Genomic DNA, 19,470 nt, shown 5'->3' with positions numbered 1-19,470 from the left:
TACACAGACAACTAGTGTCCAAAGCAACAAGTAAGTGGTAAGTAAAGGTGAGTACACTTCAATTAATAGTCCTTCTATAATATTCTTTTTCCACAGAAGCAGGTATTGATGGATGAAAGGATGTCAGCAGACAAAAGTTCTCCAAGAGGATACGATCGTTTCAAAGTCACATCTTCATCAGTCCTTCATTACAAAAGTCTCATAATTTCCTATGTGATCATCCATATCAGACAGTCCCCGTAGGGTAAATTTTCAAGGTATTGCAATAATAAATATCCCAAGCAGGGTAAAATACAGAGATCCTTCCACCATTGAGGAAGAGAGCCCCTACAGAAACCAGGGCCAGAAGGGGTAGAGAGGAATGCTGATAGAGGTCTAATGCTGCAATCTTATACACATTTATGTGGGAGTAAGTCTCAATAAAATAAGTGGGACTTACTTCTGAGTAAAAATTGATAAGATCAAGCTACAAAAGGATACTGAGCACATGCTACAGTTCAGAGAACAGGAAAGCTTGTTCAAAGGCAATGGGCCCTTGTGACCGCTTGTGGCATGACCCCTGGTGGTTAAAGGAGAGAGATCAAATTCCAAAGGTTGTTGTGAAGTCACTGGAAGCACCCTAGACCAGGGGTGTCGAACTCAATTTTTACAAGGGCCGGATATTACATAAATGTCACTTGTTTGGGCTGGGCCATGCCTCGCCAGCTCAGATCGGGACTGGAGGGAGGGAGTGGCTGGCTGAGCTGGCTTGCGGGCCGAATAAGAGCTCTCAAGGGGCCGGATCCGGCCCTCGGACCTTATGTTTGACACCCCTGCCCTAGGCAATGGAAAAGGAAGGCTTGATACAGGTACTGGAGAGTGCAGATAATTGGACCATGTTTTCTACTAGACCCTCAGAGTTTGAAATGGGGCTCCATTTCCTCTTCCTCCTCCTCTTTCTGCATGTCACGACTGGGTTCAATGTAGTTATCCTCAATGAAACCATCATCATCCTCTGCAAGGCAACCAGCTGCCCCAGGGACTGGCTGGTTCCTCCTGTCGGCCACGTCCATGTCAGCTTCCCCCCAGCCAGGTACATCCTCAGTACGGCTGCTCCCGATGGAATGCGAATCAGGCAGCCGTTGGTGATGGTAGCTGGCACGATTCCTCTGGAGCAATTTGCATTTTGCAATTAATGCAATTCCAATGGAGATGCCAACAGCCAGAAGCACGAAACCAGCAAAATACGGCCAGCTGTTTGCAGCTTTTGCAGGTGGTAGTATGGATGCTGCAAAGGAAAGACAAATGGGTGGGACTGGGTTATTCAGGAAATACCTATCTTCTCACTGAGGAAAGACCCTTAACCTTTCTCATCTTACTCAATCAGTCTGAACAGAAAGCATTAAGTCCCAGCCTAGAGCCACCCAGAATACAGCAAAGGTCATGACTGCGGTAATAGGCAATTATCTCTGACAAAAATGACATTCTTTTCTTTGGAGAAAGCTGAGCCATGAAAATTGATCAAGTGTTGCTATTATTTGGCAGGTGTCTACTTTAGATCAGTGATCTGTACACAATACACTGGAAGGGGAATGAGAGAAGAGGCCAGGAGTTGAGTCTAACTACATCTCGGAGTTATTAATGTCAACACTCAGCTAAAGGGATTGCTATATTTACAGAGCTGTGAGCTACAGTTGGGCCTGACACGGTTTTATGTTGCCCGATGCCCCTGTGCATTTTACAAGGTTATCTAATCTTGGCTTAATGTAAAAGAGAGGCATAAAATGACTCGAAGAAAGTTTGTGGAGGGTAATCTCCAGGATAACCTGAAGAAAAACAAAGTTAAAAATCCTTCTTGGTTGGTTTGTGGATCAGGGTACTTTGAGATTTGATTATTGGGTAGGGATGGGGAAGGAAGATAGCCTACTGACTATCTGTTTGTCTGGGAGATTTCAATACAGAAGAGCTGGTAAAATCTGGAGAAGACAATGGCAGGAAATGTGTGATCCAAGCACATGGAAGATCACTAAATCTGAGCAGGTTCCTGTTTTTGTTTTGTGGGGGGTTTTGTTTTTAAATCCCTTCAGAGGGAATAATCTGCAGAAGTTAGTGAGAAGAAAAAGAGGGTGAAAAGGAAACTGCTCAGATGCCTAATGAGGATTGAGACAACAGTTCTTATTCTACTAGTTGGGTATGTTCATACAGAAAGTATCCTTATATACCAGGGCTTAACCCCCACCAGTCTCCTTAACCAGCCACAAAGATGGCCACCCATGGGACCTGATTTGTATTCTGATCAGACTCTATTATCAGGGCTGTCTGTGGGGTCACCTCCATGGAGAACAGTGCCACGGACACATGCTGCTCCTCTGGTTGTATGCTACCCTACCCAGTGAGAGTGGGAGCTACTGCATGTGGCCATCTCCTCAGACTTCTTAAGTGTCCTGTAACCATACTAGAGACTTTTGCTTTGTTTTGATCATATCCATCATTGTAGAGAAAAAGCTTATAACAGTTGTGGTGAAGCTGGGATCTGGGATCAGCTAATTTGCCCATTTGTTAATGGCTTTCCAGGAACAAAACTATTAGGTAGACTTTTCTGATCCAATGTGTTACTCCAATGAGCAATGGTGTCCAGTACACAGGAAGTACAACTAGAAATACCTAATTAAAAAGCTAGTTTGTTTCAAAGCACAATTCAGAATAATGGTGCTTAAAGTTATAAGTGGTTTGGGGCCAGGTAGGGTTGCCAGCTCCAGGTTGGGAAATACCTGGAGATTTTGGGAGTGGCACCTGGGGAGGGTGGCGTTTCGGGAAGGGAGGGACTTCAATGGGGTATAATGTCATAGAGTCCACTTTCCAAAGCAGCCATTTTCTCCAGGTGAACTGATCTCTATTGCCTGGAGATCAGATGTAATAGCAGGAGATCTCCAGCCACTACCTGGAGGCTAGGAGGAGAAAATAGACACCACTGTGCTAGTATCAAAGGATAAGAAATTCAGTACAGGAGCGAAGAATAATAAGTGCAAACAAATATTTATATGCTACCGTGTCTAATACAATACGCACTTCATAAATATACAAAAAGAACCATTCATACAGTTGTAACACACATACACAAAATCATCTCTAGGATGGTGGTGAATGAAAAAAGTTCAATAAAAAGGTGCAGTTTCTCTCAAGATATGCTCAACAGTCTTCTGTATTCATCCCATGCAGGTAAGTAGAGGTAATAAATATTAATTCAGGAGGAATAACTTCATGGAGGATACGGCCGTTTCAAACGGAGGCTGGCATCCCTAGGGCCAGGGTATCTGAAAAACGGCCTTCTCCCACACAAATCTGTTCCAATCTGGATCAGAGGCCTTGCTCAGTGCGCTCCCATCTTCTAATGTGATGATCAGAAAAGTTAAGGCCTTTTCTGTAGTGGTGCCTTGGTTGTGAACACACACACAGCAATCTGACTGGTGCCCACTCTTTTAAGTTTTAGCAACAGGTGAAGACATTTTTGTTCTCCCTAGGTTTAGCGATAATTAACGTTTCATGTTTGATCTTGTGGCATTACTAGCTTTCAAATCTTGTTTTAATTGCTGACTTTTATTTCAGCTAATCTACAGCTGCTTATTTATTGTCTTATTACAGAATTTACTGAGGGTTTTTTGGGGGGTATTTTATATTATCGTGAACTGGCTCAGGTACTTTAGCTGGGACTTGGGAAATGCCTAAATAAATGAAGACTTCATTCTCCCAAAAAGGTCTATTTGAAAACCATCAGATGGTGGCGATTCCTAGGCTCAGTGGAGAAAATGGCCTCACTGGAGAACTGTGGAATGGTCTGTGGGACCAAGGTCTTATATTTTGTTTTGCTTAGGCCCAAATCACTCATGTGTGGTAGCAAGCAGGAATGCTGAAATGCAATTGTAAATCAAACTTCTTACATGGCAGTTAACTGATTCCAAAGCTCAGCGCCCTTCAAATGCATACTTCAGAAACCTCACATTTACATATTTAGAACTGCCTTTCATTTTTTCACACATGCACACTGATAGTAGGAGAGGGGCTGAAAAGTACTTTAAATACAGTCGATTAATTCAGCCTTACTGCCATTTGTTGGTGGAGTTGTGTTGGATTCTTCCCGACGGATCCGATATTTTCGTCTTTGGACAACATCTTGATCATTGAGAATGGTAATTTCCTGAGTCTTGAGTTCTGGGTGTGATTCATAGAGGATCTGTTTAACTAGGAAACAAGAACTAATATGTGGATCTTGAGACTGACTTTGGTCCCACCCCACCTCCATTCTGTTGGGTGTAATATGGGTCACCAGTTTCTTACAAGGTCTTACAGTACTCAGATCAAAAACTTTTCACCCACTTCCCGATTTAAGATGGTCTAAAAATCACTTATCAATCCATATGCAGAACATATCATAAAGAAAGCTGTATTAGATTTAGATGGAGGTGGCATGAACATTGGTGGAAGGAACATTAACTATTTGAGATATGCAGATGATACCACTTTACTGGCAGAAAACAGGGAAGACATGAAATGACTACTAATGAAGGTTAAAGCAGAAAGTGCCAAAGCAGGATTACAGCTGAACATCAAGAAGACAAAAGTAATGACTACTGGGGAATTACACAACTTTAAAGTTAATAATTAAGAAATTGAAATTGTTAAGGATTTTCTATTCCTTGGTTCAATCATCAACCAAAAAGGAGACTGCAACAAAGAAATCAAAAGGAGTCTGGGAAGGACAGTTATGAAGAAGCTAGAAAAGATCCTTAAGTGGCTGTGTTGCTGGCAACCAAGATAATTAATACTATAGTATTCTCAGTTACTATGTAGGGGTGTGAAAGTTGGTCAATGAAGAAAGCTGACAGGAAGAAAGTTGATTCATTTGAAATGTGGTGTTGGAGGAAGGTTTTATGGATACCGTGGACTGCCAAAGAGACAAATAAGTGGGTTGTAGATCAGATCAAACCTGAACTCTCCCTAGAAATGACTAAACTATCATACTTTGGTCACAATATGAGAAGACAAGAGTCACTGGAAAAGACAATCATGCTAGGAAAAGTTGAAGGCAGCTGGAAAAGAGGAAGACCCAACATGAGATGGATTGACAGATGCTGGATCAAAACGGAAGCCGTGGCCCTTCGTTTGCAAGACCCAAGCAAGGCTGTTCACGATAAGACATTTTGGAGGTCATTAATTCATAGGGTTGCTGTAAGCCGGATGCTGGATCAAAGACTATATTCATTATGTGTGTGCGAGTGTGTATACACACACAAGCAGGGAAACATCTTGTTTTCTCCTCCCCAACTATTTCCGCCTTCCCTTCTCTAAAAACCCCATGGCCTCTACTCTTTTCCTGCTTCCTTCTCTCCTTCCCACCCACCAACCAAACTACCTTTATCTACACTCCCCAAACATGTTCAGTTTTCCCTCCTTCCCTCCACCTGGTCGCCCCACTCTGGGAAAATTCTGTGCATTGCTGGCCCCCAGGCTGAACTCAGTTGTGTGGTTCCAGCCATAGGGCCAGGGTCAGTGCAGTTGTGCAGTGCCAGCTGCCGAACCTGACCCAGATGTGTGTGGTGCCAGCTGCTGGACCAGGCCAGGCCCAGTTGCATAGTGGAGAATCTGCAAGAAATTGTGTGTGGTACCCCACTTCCTCCTATATCTCTCCCCCAGGCTATTTAATCTTTTCTTCCTCCTGGCTGCCCCCATATCCTCACCTTTCCCAGTATCATGAACCCTCTGACCAGCCCAGTGACTCTGTTGCTAGACTAGCAACACACAATCCCATCCCAGAGCTGTGAAGAGAGAGCAACATTTCTTTGCAGGATTCTAGCCAAAGCACAGTACAGCTGCAGGAGCTCAACACCTGCCAGCAGTGCAGCTGAGCCTAATTAACCTCCTAGCCAAGTCGCAGTCAACTTATGGCAACCCCAGCAAGGGGCTTTCAAGACAAGCGAGAAGCAAAGGTGGTTTGCCATTGCCTTCCTCTGCAGATTCTTCCTTGGTGGATCACCCTTCCAAGTATTGACCCTGCTTAACTTTCAAGATCTGACAAGATCAGGCTATACCATGCTGCCTTCTTGCCCACCGACCTACCTCCCTTTTATCTGCCACCCATGATCAGCTATTTTATTTATTTATTTATACCCTGTCTTTCTTCACAATGGAGATCCAAAGCAGCCTACATGATTCTCATCTCCATTTTATCCTCACAACAACCCTGTGTGGTAGGTTAGGCTCAGAATTTGTGGCTAGCCCAAAGTCACCCAGTGGCCTTCTAGGGCAGAGGGATGAATTAAACATGGGTCTCCCAGATCCTGGACTGAAACTCCAACTACTATACCGCAATGGCTTTCATGGGATGGCTGCTGTTGAACAGAATTAAGCAGCTAGGCCTGGGTGAGTCATGCAAATCAGGTGGTTGCTGCCAGGGCTGGATGAGATGAGTCTTCCCTCAAAGGCCAAAATAACCCTGGAAAGTCCGCTGTCCCTCCCTTTGATTTTTACTGATAGAAAACAAGGCTTGAAAGCAGGTAATACTGTTATGGTTGCATAGCAACCCCCACAATGGCCACCGAGAGAGCATCAATTTCTTAAAGTTGCAGGCATTGTTTCTATTATTTGAGGAGTTTTTAAATTTTATTTATTTTTATTAGATTTCAGATTTTTTTACAAACTTGGGGCTTTTTCTGGTTTGTAGAAAGATCTGTCTTGTCTGTTTAAGGCCCCAGTCCTTGGATTTAAGTATTCACCAATATAGCCATGTTGAGAATGAGATATATTGATTTGTACATTGATTAAATTTCAATTCCCTTTTCTTGCCTCACCTTCTCTTTGTTGCAGCCCTTGCTGGACAGGAGTTATGAAGCCATTGTACACCCATGGGTTCCCTTGAAGCTTGACATGGTGGATTTGTTGCGTAAGTAGTGGAATGAGTTCACCTGCAGTGGACAGCTCATTGTTTCGAAGATCCAGCTGAACAAGGGTCCAAGGAACATGGAATATGGAGGGGTCAAGGGACTGAAGCTTATTGTTTTTTAGGAGCAGCGTGTGAAGGTTCCCCAAGCCCACAAAGCTCTTTGGGTGTATGATGGAAATGCTGCAGCTGCTTAAATCCAACAGATGGAGAGTCTTGAGGTTACAAAAGAGTTCAGGATAAAGAGTCGGAATGGTATTACTAGAGAGGTTTAGGAAGTGCAGAGAAGGGAAGCTCCTCAGAAAATTTCCATGTTTTGGCATCTTCAAGGAGTTAAAGGACAGATCCAGGCTGGTAATATGTCTGGGGAGAGAACCGGGAACCTGGCGAAGACTCTTCCCACTGCAAGCAGCCCATCCCTGTGAAAACATAATACCTCAAGTAGTTCAAGCATCATCTACTGAATCCGTTTTTCAGTTAATACAAGGATCCCTTCCCTAGCAGAATCACTGGGCATTAGGTGTCAGGAAAATGCATCTTGCAGCTTTTACGGGGTGTGTGGGGGAGACGCATGGTCGCTGTAACCTCCTTTATTCCCTGTTTCAGCCAGGATTCAGCCAGGATCGGACGCACATTCGGCGTACATGCATGCATTCGATCCTGGCTGAATCCTGGCTGAAACAGGGAATAAAGGAGGCTAAAGCGACCATGCTTTTTCGCCCTACCTAAAACTGAAAGTCACTGGAGCCCCCTGACAAGTAAATGCATAGAAGGTTCAGTGGTTGACTATGTGTTTTGCATACAGAAGATCCAGGTTCAGTCTCTGGCAACTCCAAGTAAAGAATCCAGTTAAAGAATCAAAGAAATACGTTTCTTTTCTTGAGACCCTGGAAAGCTTCTGCTCATCATAGAAGCCAACACTAAACTAGATGGGCCAGTGGTCTGACTTATTCAAGGCTGTTTTTGCATGTTACACTGTGAAAGTAGTCATGGTTTGCAAACGGCATCACTTTAGGTAGTGAGTAAACAAATAGTTTAATGAAGTGATGAATTTGTGCTGGAAAGCCACATTTATGAGTTGAGAAGACTTCCTGCACTCATGGTTGCACAATTAAGCCTCATGCTGGAAGGGCAGAAAGCACTAGATGAAAAATGCAGAACACAGTTGCTCAGGGTTTATACCAACCCACCCCCCACAAACCTGCTGACCCTGCTAATCTCTCACTCCCCCCAATCCACTCTTTAGACACACAGGGGTCAGTATGGGGGTTGGCAGTGCTAAAGTTGAAGACTTTAATCCCTTTCGGTGCCTTCCTAAGCAGAGTTTCCTAAGAACTCAGTTTAAGATTGCAGCATTGTTATTGATGCCGTTTTTAAAAGATAAACTTGCGTTGTGTCTGAGTAAAAGCGGAGTGATTACTTCACTTCAACCCTATGTAGCAGGGAATAAGTTCCATTGAATTCCATAGGACTTACATTTGAACAAATGTGCACAGGGTCAGACTGCAGGACATCCAATGGTATGACATTAGTTCATTATTAAATAGCAACTAAAGAAGCCAGCCTGAAGGCAAGAACAGTTGCCATAAAAGACAGAACCAATTGTTTTCACAGTGCTGGCATTCAATGAAATAAGACTGGCCAAGGTGATCCTAGAACTAAATCCCATATAGAAGGATCAGATTATCCTATGCCTAGCAGAAGCATTCCTTGCTCACCTGTTTGTCAATGGTACAAGGATGTCCTGCCACCACAGACCAGACCAAGAGAACGCTGGAGACCCAGATGTACAAGGAAGCTGCCATTGTCCTTCAAGAAGTTGCAAAAGAAAGAAAAACAATAGTGTAAAGGCATAGGAAGAGTATGGTAAGATTATGAAATAACATTCCTCCATCCTGTAAATAAAGGTGGTGCATGTCAACTCGGGGACTACTGAGATTCAAATTACATGTGTGCATGCACACAGAGATGTAGAGAACTGAGAGAGAGGTGAGCTTTGAAGTTACAGGGGTTAGGACAAGAATGCAAGATTAAAACCAGGACACAAACTTGGCGTTAAGATTCAGACAGGAGAGAAGGACCTGAATTTCTGCCTTGCCAATGACTCTTTGAACTCAGATATTTCCTGATTTCCTTTTTTCTCCATCTGCTATCCATCACTCAAGAACCTAGTCCTTGTTCATTCCAACATCCAATTCACCATTTTACTGGCTCTGTGCAAGGACCAAGTTCTTGATTTTGACCTCTGGCCTGAATTCGGAGCCTCAGTTTCGTGCTTCACTTCCTCACCTGTATCGCTTCCTTCAGTTTGCCTCTGTCTTTGACATCTTGCCTTGAACGGAACCTTCTGGGACCGGATCTGAGGAGAGGGAGATAAGTAATAACCAGTTAAATCTGGAGGAGGAAGAGCTGAGTCAAATCAAGCACTGGCTTTCTTAAAATAGTAAAGATTTCCTGACTGTCCCCTGTACTGGCTTTGATGTCCATTGCCTATAAATCTGAAATCAGGCTCTATAAGCTGTGGTCACACCGAGAGAATGTTATTTGCTGACACTGCTGCATACAAGACATGCCAGAATGCAAAGGCGCTTTATTGTTTGCCTTGTTCTGGAGAAAAAAAGACTGGTTTCCTGATGCTGGGTAACACCCAAGATCACCTTACCCCCCAGCTCCAGGCAGCAATCTTAGCTCCCCAGTGACAGAAAAGACATTCCCCTGTTCCCAGCTTCCAAAAAGTACCTTGCTATGAGGACTGATTGTTTCTCGAAATATTTGCCACCTTTGCCTGGCCCCACTCTTCCCCAAATGCTCCCAACCGGAGGCAAAGCATTTACCTTGAGAGTTACGCCAGGTGGGGAGTGCTCTGTCTCTCGTCTCTCTCTTTTTTGTCACGCTCACTCTTCTTCCTGGCTTGGTGTGCTGAGGGAGTGGCAGGTGCCTGAGAAAATGGAGGCTGCATCTGACCAAGGTAAAAGGTAAAGGAGCCTGTTACACATTAACTGGAATCAGCCTCCCTTACCCTATGACAGAACACAGCAGGGAGGGAGTGCCCCACAAGTCAACCTTATTAATACAAACACAAGGAACTTTAGTAATACCTCCAAAGAAGTTCATACTGAAAAGCCAGCATCAAATGTGTACGTATTGTGAAAGACAGCCTCAGGGCTTTCTAGGGTTGCCAACCTCCAGGTACTAGCTGGAGATCTCCTGCTATTACAACAGATCTCCAGCCAATAGAGATCAGTTCACCTGGAGAAAATGGCTGCTTTGGCCATTGGACTCTATGCCATTGAAGTCCCTCCCCTCCCCAAAACCCACCCTCCTCAGGCTCTGCCCCAAAAACCTCCTGCCGGTGGCAAAGAGGGACCTGGCAATCCTAGGGCTTTCCTACACATTTGTTTTAAAAGAAAAAAAATTCTTCCATTTATTTTATTGTCTGTCTGAGACAACAAAAGGGCCTCACCTATACTTGGTATGAAAGATCTGTGATCAGGATCTTCCTTGTTTTTAAAAAATGTTAATTGCAGCTACATGGGGTCCTATTTGGATCAGGGCCTTGGAGAGGGAGAGCGGGATGTTTAACCTTTCCCCCTTTGCTGTTTCCCTGATGCAAATCCCCCCCCAGCCACCCTCTGCAGAGCTGCTATTTGCCCTACAGGCAGAATGTAGAGTTATTGTATGGCGTATGTGTACAGAGTACCAGTGTTTCTCTTTTTGGGGCTCTGGTTTCATGTCCTTGTGGCACTTTTCTTAGAAATAGTAATGGCTACAAAACATAGCTGGAAACACTGCTTGCTGGTAGATGTAGCCTGATAGGACAGGAAACAAGAAAGTAGGAGGAGATTTGGACTGGGTCCAGTCTATCCAAATGAGTAATACAGTAATTGTTGTGCCTGCTAAAGCTATATAATAAACCAAGTTTTTGAACTTAAATTACTTTCAGCTACTTGAACCAACAGTTCTGTCTTCAAGGACATACTGCTTAAAAGAATATGGATGTAAACAGGGGGCTATCTCTTGCCAGCTGTCATACACTGAGGCTCTTAAACAGGGATGGGGAACCTCAGGCCCAGGGGCCGTATGCGGCCCCCGAGGTCATTTTTTGTGGCCCTTGGGAGCTCCGGGGCCCCCTCCGTGGAGGCGTGGCATAGGGTGGCCCTCCCTGAGGGTGTTCCTGGGGCCACGGCTTGCAGGGTTGCTGCGGCGCCCTTTGGACCTCCTCTCGCCTCTTCCTCTTCCCCCTATAAATTTGCAGGAGCGCCGGGGCACACTGTAAGCCCCTCTTGCTGCCTGTCGGCTGTTGAGCAGCAAGGGGGGGGAGAGGCCCGTGGCTCCCGGCAGCAGAGCATGTGCTCAGGAGCCAATCGGGTTTCAGGGGGCCTTTTGTGGACTCTGGGGCAGGGAGGGCATGGAGCCTGGGGCCAGGTCACGTGGGGCCGGCGGGTGTGTGTGGGGGAAGGCTTTTCTCTCTCCCTCTCTTTCTGTCTCTTTCTTTGTCTGTCTCCCTCTGTTCTTTTCTTTCTCCCCCTCTTTCCATTTCTTTCACCCTCTCTCCCTTTTCCTCTTTCTCTGTTTTCCTTCCTTCCTCCCTTGCCGATCAACCACGGGCTGCGCCTCCCTGGCGCCTCGCTTGCTCGGGCCCACCACTGGCTGCCCTCCCGCCTGGGGGGGGGAGGACTGGGGGGAGCCCTCCAGGCCTTCTCTGCGTGGCCTCCCCTGGGGTTGACAACCTCCAGGTGGTGGCAGGAGACCTGGCAACCCTAGCCTCTCCCCCCCACCAGGAGATCTACACCTGGTATGGCCCCCGAATGATGTTATAAATGTGCAAATGGCCCTTGGCAGGAAAAAGGTTCCCCACCCCTGCTCTTAAAGGATCCTGGCCGCTGCAACAAGGTCACAGATCCCCAAACTTATGGATCCCTCCGTTTCATGACACCAGAGACATAGCGTTGGTAGTTTCCACACACCACCACTTGGAGGTAAACCTAAAAAAATTCAAATCCGGACTACTTGACATCAGTCTAAGATATACCCTTGAACATATGTCTCTCTGTCTATGTATGTGGGAAATGGTTAGGGTCCCCACCTTTCTTTTTCCAGGGGGTTTAGAAGGACAGGCACATGGATAAGATACTCCTGGAAGTCCCTCCATTCAAAGTAGCAAGTTTTACAGATTTTATTACGAAGCACACAGACAAAACCAATAGTGGGCAAATCTACAGAAAAGTTGGAGAACTACAGAAAAGTTGGAAAACTACAGAATACAAAAGAAAACACAGCTGCTTACTATCTAATGCTTACTAAAATTCTTCCAACATCTCTCTGCCTGGGAGAAGGATCAGCTGCCCCCCCCCCTTCATCCCACACCTGGGCCTGGTACCCAGCAGGCTTCCAGGCTATGGTTGCCAGGTCCCTCTTCACCACTGGTGGGAGGTTTTTGGGGCGGAGCCTGAGGAGGGTGGGGTTTGGAAAGAGGAGGGACTTCAATGCCATAGAGTCCAATTGCCAAAGTGGCCATTTTCTCCAGGTGAACTGATCTCTATCAGCTGGAGATCAGTTGTAATAGCAGGAGATATCCTGCTAGTACCTGGAGGTTGGCAACCCTATTCCAGGCCAATGGGCTGGCTGATGACTGACCTGTTGGGTTGACTGACAAATGGTTAACTTCTTGGTGCCCATTTTTCTAGAGTGTCTCCTGGGCTGTGAGTTTGCTTTTTGGACCAGCCAGATAGTGGGGTGCCTATTTGAATCTCCCTCCAAATGGAATTTGGTGCTTCACTGCAAGCACAAAATGGGACAAGCCTGTTCTTTTATACAACATAAAAAAATGGATTCATAACAAGGCTGCCTTCATAATACCTCGCATCTTGACTTTTAGAATCTAGACAAATGTTTGTCAAGTGCTTACAGATGGTGTGCTTGATGGTGGAAACTGCCATCTAATTACAGCTGACTTTTGGTGACCTCCTGTAGGGTTTTCAAGGCAAGAGACAAACAGAGGTTGTTTGCCAGTGCCTGCCCCTGCATAACTTCCTTGGTGGTCTCCCACCCAAGTACTAACCAGGGCTGACCCTGCTTAGCTTGAGTGCTTACAATGGAACTACTATGAGTAATGTGTGGGCTAGGATCCACCAGTCGCCTAGGGACTGTGACAATCTGTATTGATTCCAAGTAAGTCTAAAGAGCATGCAGAGATCTAGAACGATCAGCATAGGCAGCACTGTCCAACTGTGGCTGTCCAACCCTGGACTCCTTGATTTCCCCTTCTTGAGGAACCATTCCCTGCCCCCACCCCCTTTTTTAATGCAACAGTAGACCAGCTGTAGGGGGAACTGCTGTCTGGCAAAGAGCAGGAAAAGCAGGAGAGCCAAGTACTCTGGAGAAGGGGAAACATAAAACACTCCCCACCCTTTTTCTTATGCTGTGAGGAACTGAACAAATGAAACAAACGATTCCAGCTGGCTACAAAAAGCAGACTCGCCTTATCACCTCTTTTGTCCTTGTTGTGCCCTCTGGGTCTTAGAGAGTGGGGTGCTCTCTGGGCAGATTCACTGAAATATCTGACACCAGAATGGTGTTGTTGCCTTGGAGCTGAAATTCCCTGGTTTAGGGACAGGGTGGCTTCTCCAATTGTCTGAGAGGTACTTCCTGCCTTCTTTTGGCAGACTACTGACTTTTCTTCTGTTAGAGCTAGCCAGATGGGCCAAAGCAAAGCTTGCTTGCATTTTTATCTTTTGTACGTTGCCGTATGCCTATGTGTTTTAAATAAAAGGGTTTAGTCCCTGATCTGCTCTGGGCTAAATGTTGGGTGGACCTGGCTGCTGAAGATTATGTAGCCTCAAGGAAAGAACTATCTGTCCCCAAATTATTTCGGTTTGCGGATTCTTTTTAAAATATTAACACCCCCCCATTTCTTTCATAAGTAACTAAGGTTGCCAACCTCCAGGTAGTGGCTGGAGATCTTCCGCTATTACAACTGATCTCTAGGTAAGGTTGCCAACCAGGTACTGGCTGGAGATCTGCTATGACAACTGATCCCCAACCGATAAGAGATCAGTTGGCCTGGAGAAAATGCCCACTTTGCCAGTTGCACTCTATGGCATTGAAGTCCCTCCCCTCTCCAAATCCCACCCTCCTCAGGCTCCATCCTCAAAATCTACAGGTATTTCCCAGCCCAGAGCTGGCAACCCTAGAAATAACATAGATATTTTACCTAAACATTCTTGTCTGAATGTTATTGTATTAAAAACAGCTTTCTTTATTACCTTCCTGCAAATAGCTCAGGGCAGCGCACACGATTCCTCCTTTTATGGTCACAATAATCCTGTGTGGTAGGTTAGGCTAGATAACAAGGTTACCATGTGAGTTTTGTAGCTCAACAGGGCCTTGAATCGGTCTTTCTCCTGTCATAGTCCAGCACACTGATCCCTGCACCACATGGGTTCCCAAGAAGTTGGGCGACTTCAAGCTTTTGAGGCCCCTAATGCCATCAAATAAAAAAACAATGATGTTTGGTGTGGATACAAACAACTTGCAAAACTTATCAAATGCCAACAAATTAACAAGTATCTAAATTTGAGGCCCACTTTGAGCTTGAGGCCCAGGTCAAATGGCCTTCCTGGTCCCCCAATTCGCTCTGGCTCTCTTACAACTGACCCTTACTCTAATAGGGCAGCTTGGAAATTTAATAAATAAATACTTGAAATATCCCCCAAAACAGGGCACATAACGGCACATTTTTTTCCAGGAACCAAAATTGTTAGGAATGGCCTCTGCTTTGGGGAGGATGCAGTTTCTCTCATCCCTCCCAGCAACAGAAAGAAAAAAGACAGGAAGCCAAATGCCTTTGGTCAGTGCCCTTTTTATCCCTATGGCCACCTGGCAGCCCAGGGCCTGCTTCCTCTGTAGTAGCTAATAGGGAACTCCTGGAGCTGTGGGCCATCCTACCCTTTCCTAGAGAAGGAAAGATTGCTGACAGTTCTCCCAGCCCTGCCCTGTCCGGCTGCTTCCTTCCAAACACAAGCCACCCTTCCCTCGGCCAGAACCTCTGGCTGCCCCACCCTTGTTCGTCCCTTTTGCATTCTGCCTGCTAATGTCCCCATATGATTAATGTAGTCTATCCAGATTACAGTTGCCACCTTTGTTGCTTGTGATGCTCAGACACCTGCCAGTTTGGCTCATGGTCTGTTCATCGGTCACAAACAGGGACCCAATTTTTGTCAAGCAGTTCAGTTGTTCACCAACAGTTCAGTGGGTTACTTTTTATATACAAGCATCTTTCGAAGATATTGCGAGTTCGGTTTCCAGGCCACCACAATAAAGCGAGTCACACAATTTTTTTTAAATTATTTTTATTATTTTCTACAATTCAACAAAAATAAACATATCTCAACAATATATTCAGTTGTAACTGCTTGTAACAAAAAAAATTCATTGCTATTACTGAGAATATGTTATCTATAATATTCAATGCTATCTACTATATGTGACTTCCCCGCATCTTCTTCAGTCACTAATTCTACTGGTTAACACTTTTGCATTTCAAATTAATTTCTAATCCTTATTTTCTCTCATACAGACTTGCTTTAAGCCATCTATACTACTTCTATAAGCAATTTCAAGTCCTACCTAGTTATAATATTATCATCATTGTCTCTATATAACATTCTATTATTCTATAATAAAGGGATTAGATCAATACATAAACAAATTTTGCCATTAGAAATTCATCAAAGTAAATCCACCGTGGCTCCCTTACACCCCAAAAATAAGCATCATTTTAGCCATTATCTTGTTTTGGGAGGGGATCTGCCAGTCCTTCTTTATTTCCCAATCCCCACCCCCCGTTTTTCAATATAGTAGCTGCAATTCTGGCCTCTGAAAATGTAAAAAAAGATCCCAGTGATTGTATCCATTGGCTTCTTGTTAAAATTTCCAGCAGCTTCTTGGTAAAATCCTTCGTCATGTCTCCCTCCATCGCTGGCTGCCAGGAAGTGTTTTCTTGGGATAATAATGTTCCTCCTGTCAGCAGTAACTCAGACAAGTAGATTGTAGAGGTATTGAGTTCTCTCATGTTGCTCTCTCTCATTGCCAGCTGGTCACTTGCAGCTACCTCTTTAAAAATAAATTGTTCTAATTCATTGTCATTTTTTTCCATTGACATAATTGTTGTCATATCTTGGGTCTTCATATCGTGGATCTCCTCAATAATTGTGTCCAGTTTTCCATTAATTGATTTAAATAGGATATTCATCACCTCAGCTAGTTGAAATACTTGATGTGAGAGCGCTTGTTGTTTTTCAAAGACTAAATCTTGTTGCACTGCAAACATGTCCATTTGTTTGAGTAACATCTCTTCCATCCTCTTGTTTGACATATCTGCTTGTATTCTTATATAGAAGCAGGCTTTGTAATTTTCAAGATATCCTCAATTACGCTTCAAAGCAGCACAGATAAAGAAAAGAAAGTAGACAGGAAACTGCAGTATCATAGACCCTGCATCGTCTCCTCTCGGTGGTTAAGTGGTAGGAACGATTTGATGGTTACACCGGGGAGATTCACTTCAAGTCTTCCAATCTGCCCTGTCTTTTTGATGGTAACAAAGCCCTTCTTATTATCTTCCGGTCTTAAGAGGCGACGTGGCTGGACATTGAATCAAAGAAAGCCGGAAGTGGGGGGGGAAGGTTTTCGTCTCCCTCCCTCCCCTCAAAGCATTTAATTGGTAGTTGAAAAGTCATTCAAAAGTCCCTTTTATTGCGTCTACTCACTGATCAAGTTGATAAGGTCTTAGTCAGTTCATTTAATGGCATTTGTTTATTTTAAAAGTCTCGTTACGCTGGGCAGGGAGTCGCCGGTTTTCGTAGGTGTTTGTATCGTCATTCAGGTCTTCTCAATCAAGATAAAGGCAAAAAGTGTCTTTTTACTCACTCTGACTTCCAAAGGTGAGGCTTCTTGTTCTTTTCATAGATTATTTGATGTTAATGTATAGAGGAGGTCAAAGCCTATAATCCAAAGAGTCGTCCGTGGCAATGGTGGCCCCTATGTGCCGGCGGGGACAACTTCCAAGTCTAAGAGAGGCTTAATAAAAGCTCTCTCAGAGAATATGGGAGTCCAAACCGCTCTTGAAGGCTGCAGGGGAATTTCCTGCTTCCCGATCCACTATTTAGGATCTAAACGACTCTTGGTGTCTCCTGGGAGCCCCCAGGAAACAATGGCGCTCGGACCAAACGCTCTACAGGAAGTCGAGTCACACGAATTTTTTAGTTTCCCAGTGCATATAAAAGTTATGTTTACACTATGCTGAAGTCTATTGAGTGTACAACAGCATTGTGTCTAAAAAGAATGTACTGTAATAATAATGAAAAAGTTTGAAATATTGCGAGAATTACCAAAATGTGACACAGGGACACAAAGTGAGCACATGCTGCTGAAAAAATGGCGCCGATAGACTTGCTCGAAAACGCAATATCTGTGAAGTGCAATAAAGCGAAGCTCAATAAAACAAGGTGTGCCTGTGTTCAAACAGTAAGGTGCATTGCAACTGGCAATGTCGCATACAGGCATATTCTCACACAGCTGGATGGGAGTCCTATTTTTGCCCTCCCTCACAGACATGTTGTTGCCACATGCCAAATACACAAACAGCGCCAATCAATCAGTCAGCCAATAATTATAAATAAACAGGTTTTTTTAAATCTTAATGTTTGGTGTTTAAGTCCATGTTGTTAATGTTATTTCACATATGCGTGTTTTGGCATAGCTTTATGGGAAGTATAGTTCATTTAGCTGCCTGGCCAAACCATCCATGACCCTGGGAAGAATCATCTCACCCGCTGTGCCGATGTAAAAGCTCCTGCAAGGCAAGGAAATGAAACTCCACCACCACCACTACTGTGTAGCTGCAAAGCTATTTGACTGCCATTTGAGGTGGATGGCGCACAGGCAAACTCAAAGGTTCAGCTTGTGGGTGATTAGAACATGATTTGCTTATGTACTGAGCTTGTTTGTCACAGTGTTTGTCTATTTATCACAGGCAGAGCTCCTGTATCTTTGGTAACTGGTAGTTGTATGACATGCAGAAATTGATTATTATTTTTCATATTTGAACACATGAAGCTGCCTTATACTGAATCAGACCCTTGGTCCATCAAAGTCAGTATTGTCTACTCAGACCAGCAGCGGCTCTCCGGGGTCTCAGGTCTTTCACATCACCTACTTGTCTAGTCCCTTTAACTGGAGGTGCCGGGGATTGAACCTGGGATCTTCTGCCTGCCAAGCAGATGCTCTACCACTGACCATTTCATGGTCACCGTTTGTGTGACTAACTAAATTATAATAAATGCAATTTAAATATAGCAAAAATGGAATAAAATACAATGTCAGGACCGTGGCACTTTGGAAGAGCATTAGCCCTCTACCCCTTCACTGTTCCCCTGATCTCAAATGCCCTCCAAGTGACAAAAAAAAATTACCTATGTATTTTTCCCCAAGAAGCAAAGGGCAGTTCTGGTGGGATGTGTGCATTAGTATCAGTAAAACTGAGACTTCTTTAGCATCTGGAAAGGCCTTGCAACCTAAGAGACTAGTCATTTTTAGGTACATTATTTACTACTGGACATCCTCTCCTGCAAACAACCTAGTAATTAAACTGCTACACTAAAACATACATAGGACTGTGGATCCATGCTGGGAACTCAATTCCCAGGTGTGCAGAGACCCATTTCCGATTGCGACCACAGCACATGGGGAGAAGTGGTTTAAGCTTGACCCTCATGCCATGTTCCCAACGTGAAACAGCCCTGGGGAGCTGCCCTTTGCCCCACTGGGGAAAACTACATGTAGCCATCAGCACATGTCAGTTTTCCCAGTTGGGGCAAAGGGCAGCTCCCCAGGGCTGTGCCAGGATGGGAAAATGTCACAGAGGGAGGCTTCTTCCCGTATGCCATGGCCCGTCTGAATTGGGCCCCTGCACACCTGAGAATAGAGTACTGAGCACGAGACTTGCAAGGCACTCATGACTGAAAGCCCACATGGCAGACATGGGGAGGGTTGCAAGGAAAATATAACATATAATTAGGCCCTAATTCCTTATAGGTAAAAAATACAAGCACATAACAGGTAGTACTCCGTTTTCCACAGCTGGGGCTTGAAGCCACCTGGGGAGCACCATTTCTGATGGGGAAATGGCACAGGGCAGAGGAGAGAGAGTTAAACCTTTCCAGCCATGGGACTCTGGCATCCGGTGTAATCTGCCCCTAGTCTCTAGTGCAGATACATCCATAAAACTAGAAAGCTAATAAATGTTCTCTTGTCCACACACATCTACTTCCTGCCATTGGAGGGAGCCATAGCTACACCATGACCGAACTGCTTAATCTGCCTCATTCCATACATGGAGCAAGCATTCTAGGTGCTGCCAAGATTGCTCTGGTGCATGCAAAATGAAGCAGGGGCCACAATCGGGCTTTGTGGTGAAGGGCTGCAAATTATACAATGTGGAGAGATGCAAATCTGCCTATAGCAGCAAGCCCACCACCCAGGGTTGCCAGGCCCCTTTT

The 19,470-nt window shown here is 44.7% G+C and overlaps 1 protein-coding gene across 1 annotated transcript; it reads right to left on the bottom strand.

Annotated features, from left to right (window-relative positions):
* Positions 1–893: 893 nt before the first annotated feature.
* On the bottom strand, positions 894–8,718 carry C2H1orf210 (chromosome 2 C1orf210 homolog). Its single transcript, XM_056844178.1, has 4 exons — positions 8,632–8,718; positions 6,825–7,332; positions 4,081–4,218; positions 894–1,267 (listed from the first exon to the last, which is right to left on the bottom strand). Exons 1-4 carry the CDS (start codon positions 8,716–8,718, stop codon positions 894–896), a joined length of 1,107 nt encoding a protein of 368 aa, XP_056700156.1.
* Positions 8,719–19,470: the final 10,752 nt, after the last annotated feature.

Source organism: Euleptes europaea, chromosome 2 (genome assembly GCF_029931775.1).
Source record: "Euleptes europaea isolate rEulEur1 chromosome 2, rEulEur1.hap1, whole genome shotgun sequence".
Lineage (NCBI taxonomy): Eukaryota > Metazoa > Chordata > Lepidosauria > Squamata > Sphaerodactylidae > Euleptes > Euleptes europaea.
This window is presented reverse-complemented; position numbering and strand designations above follow the sequence as displayed.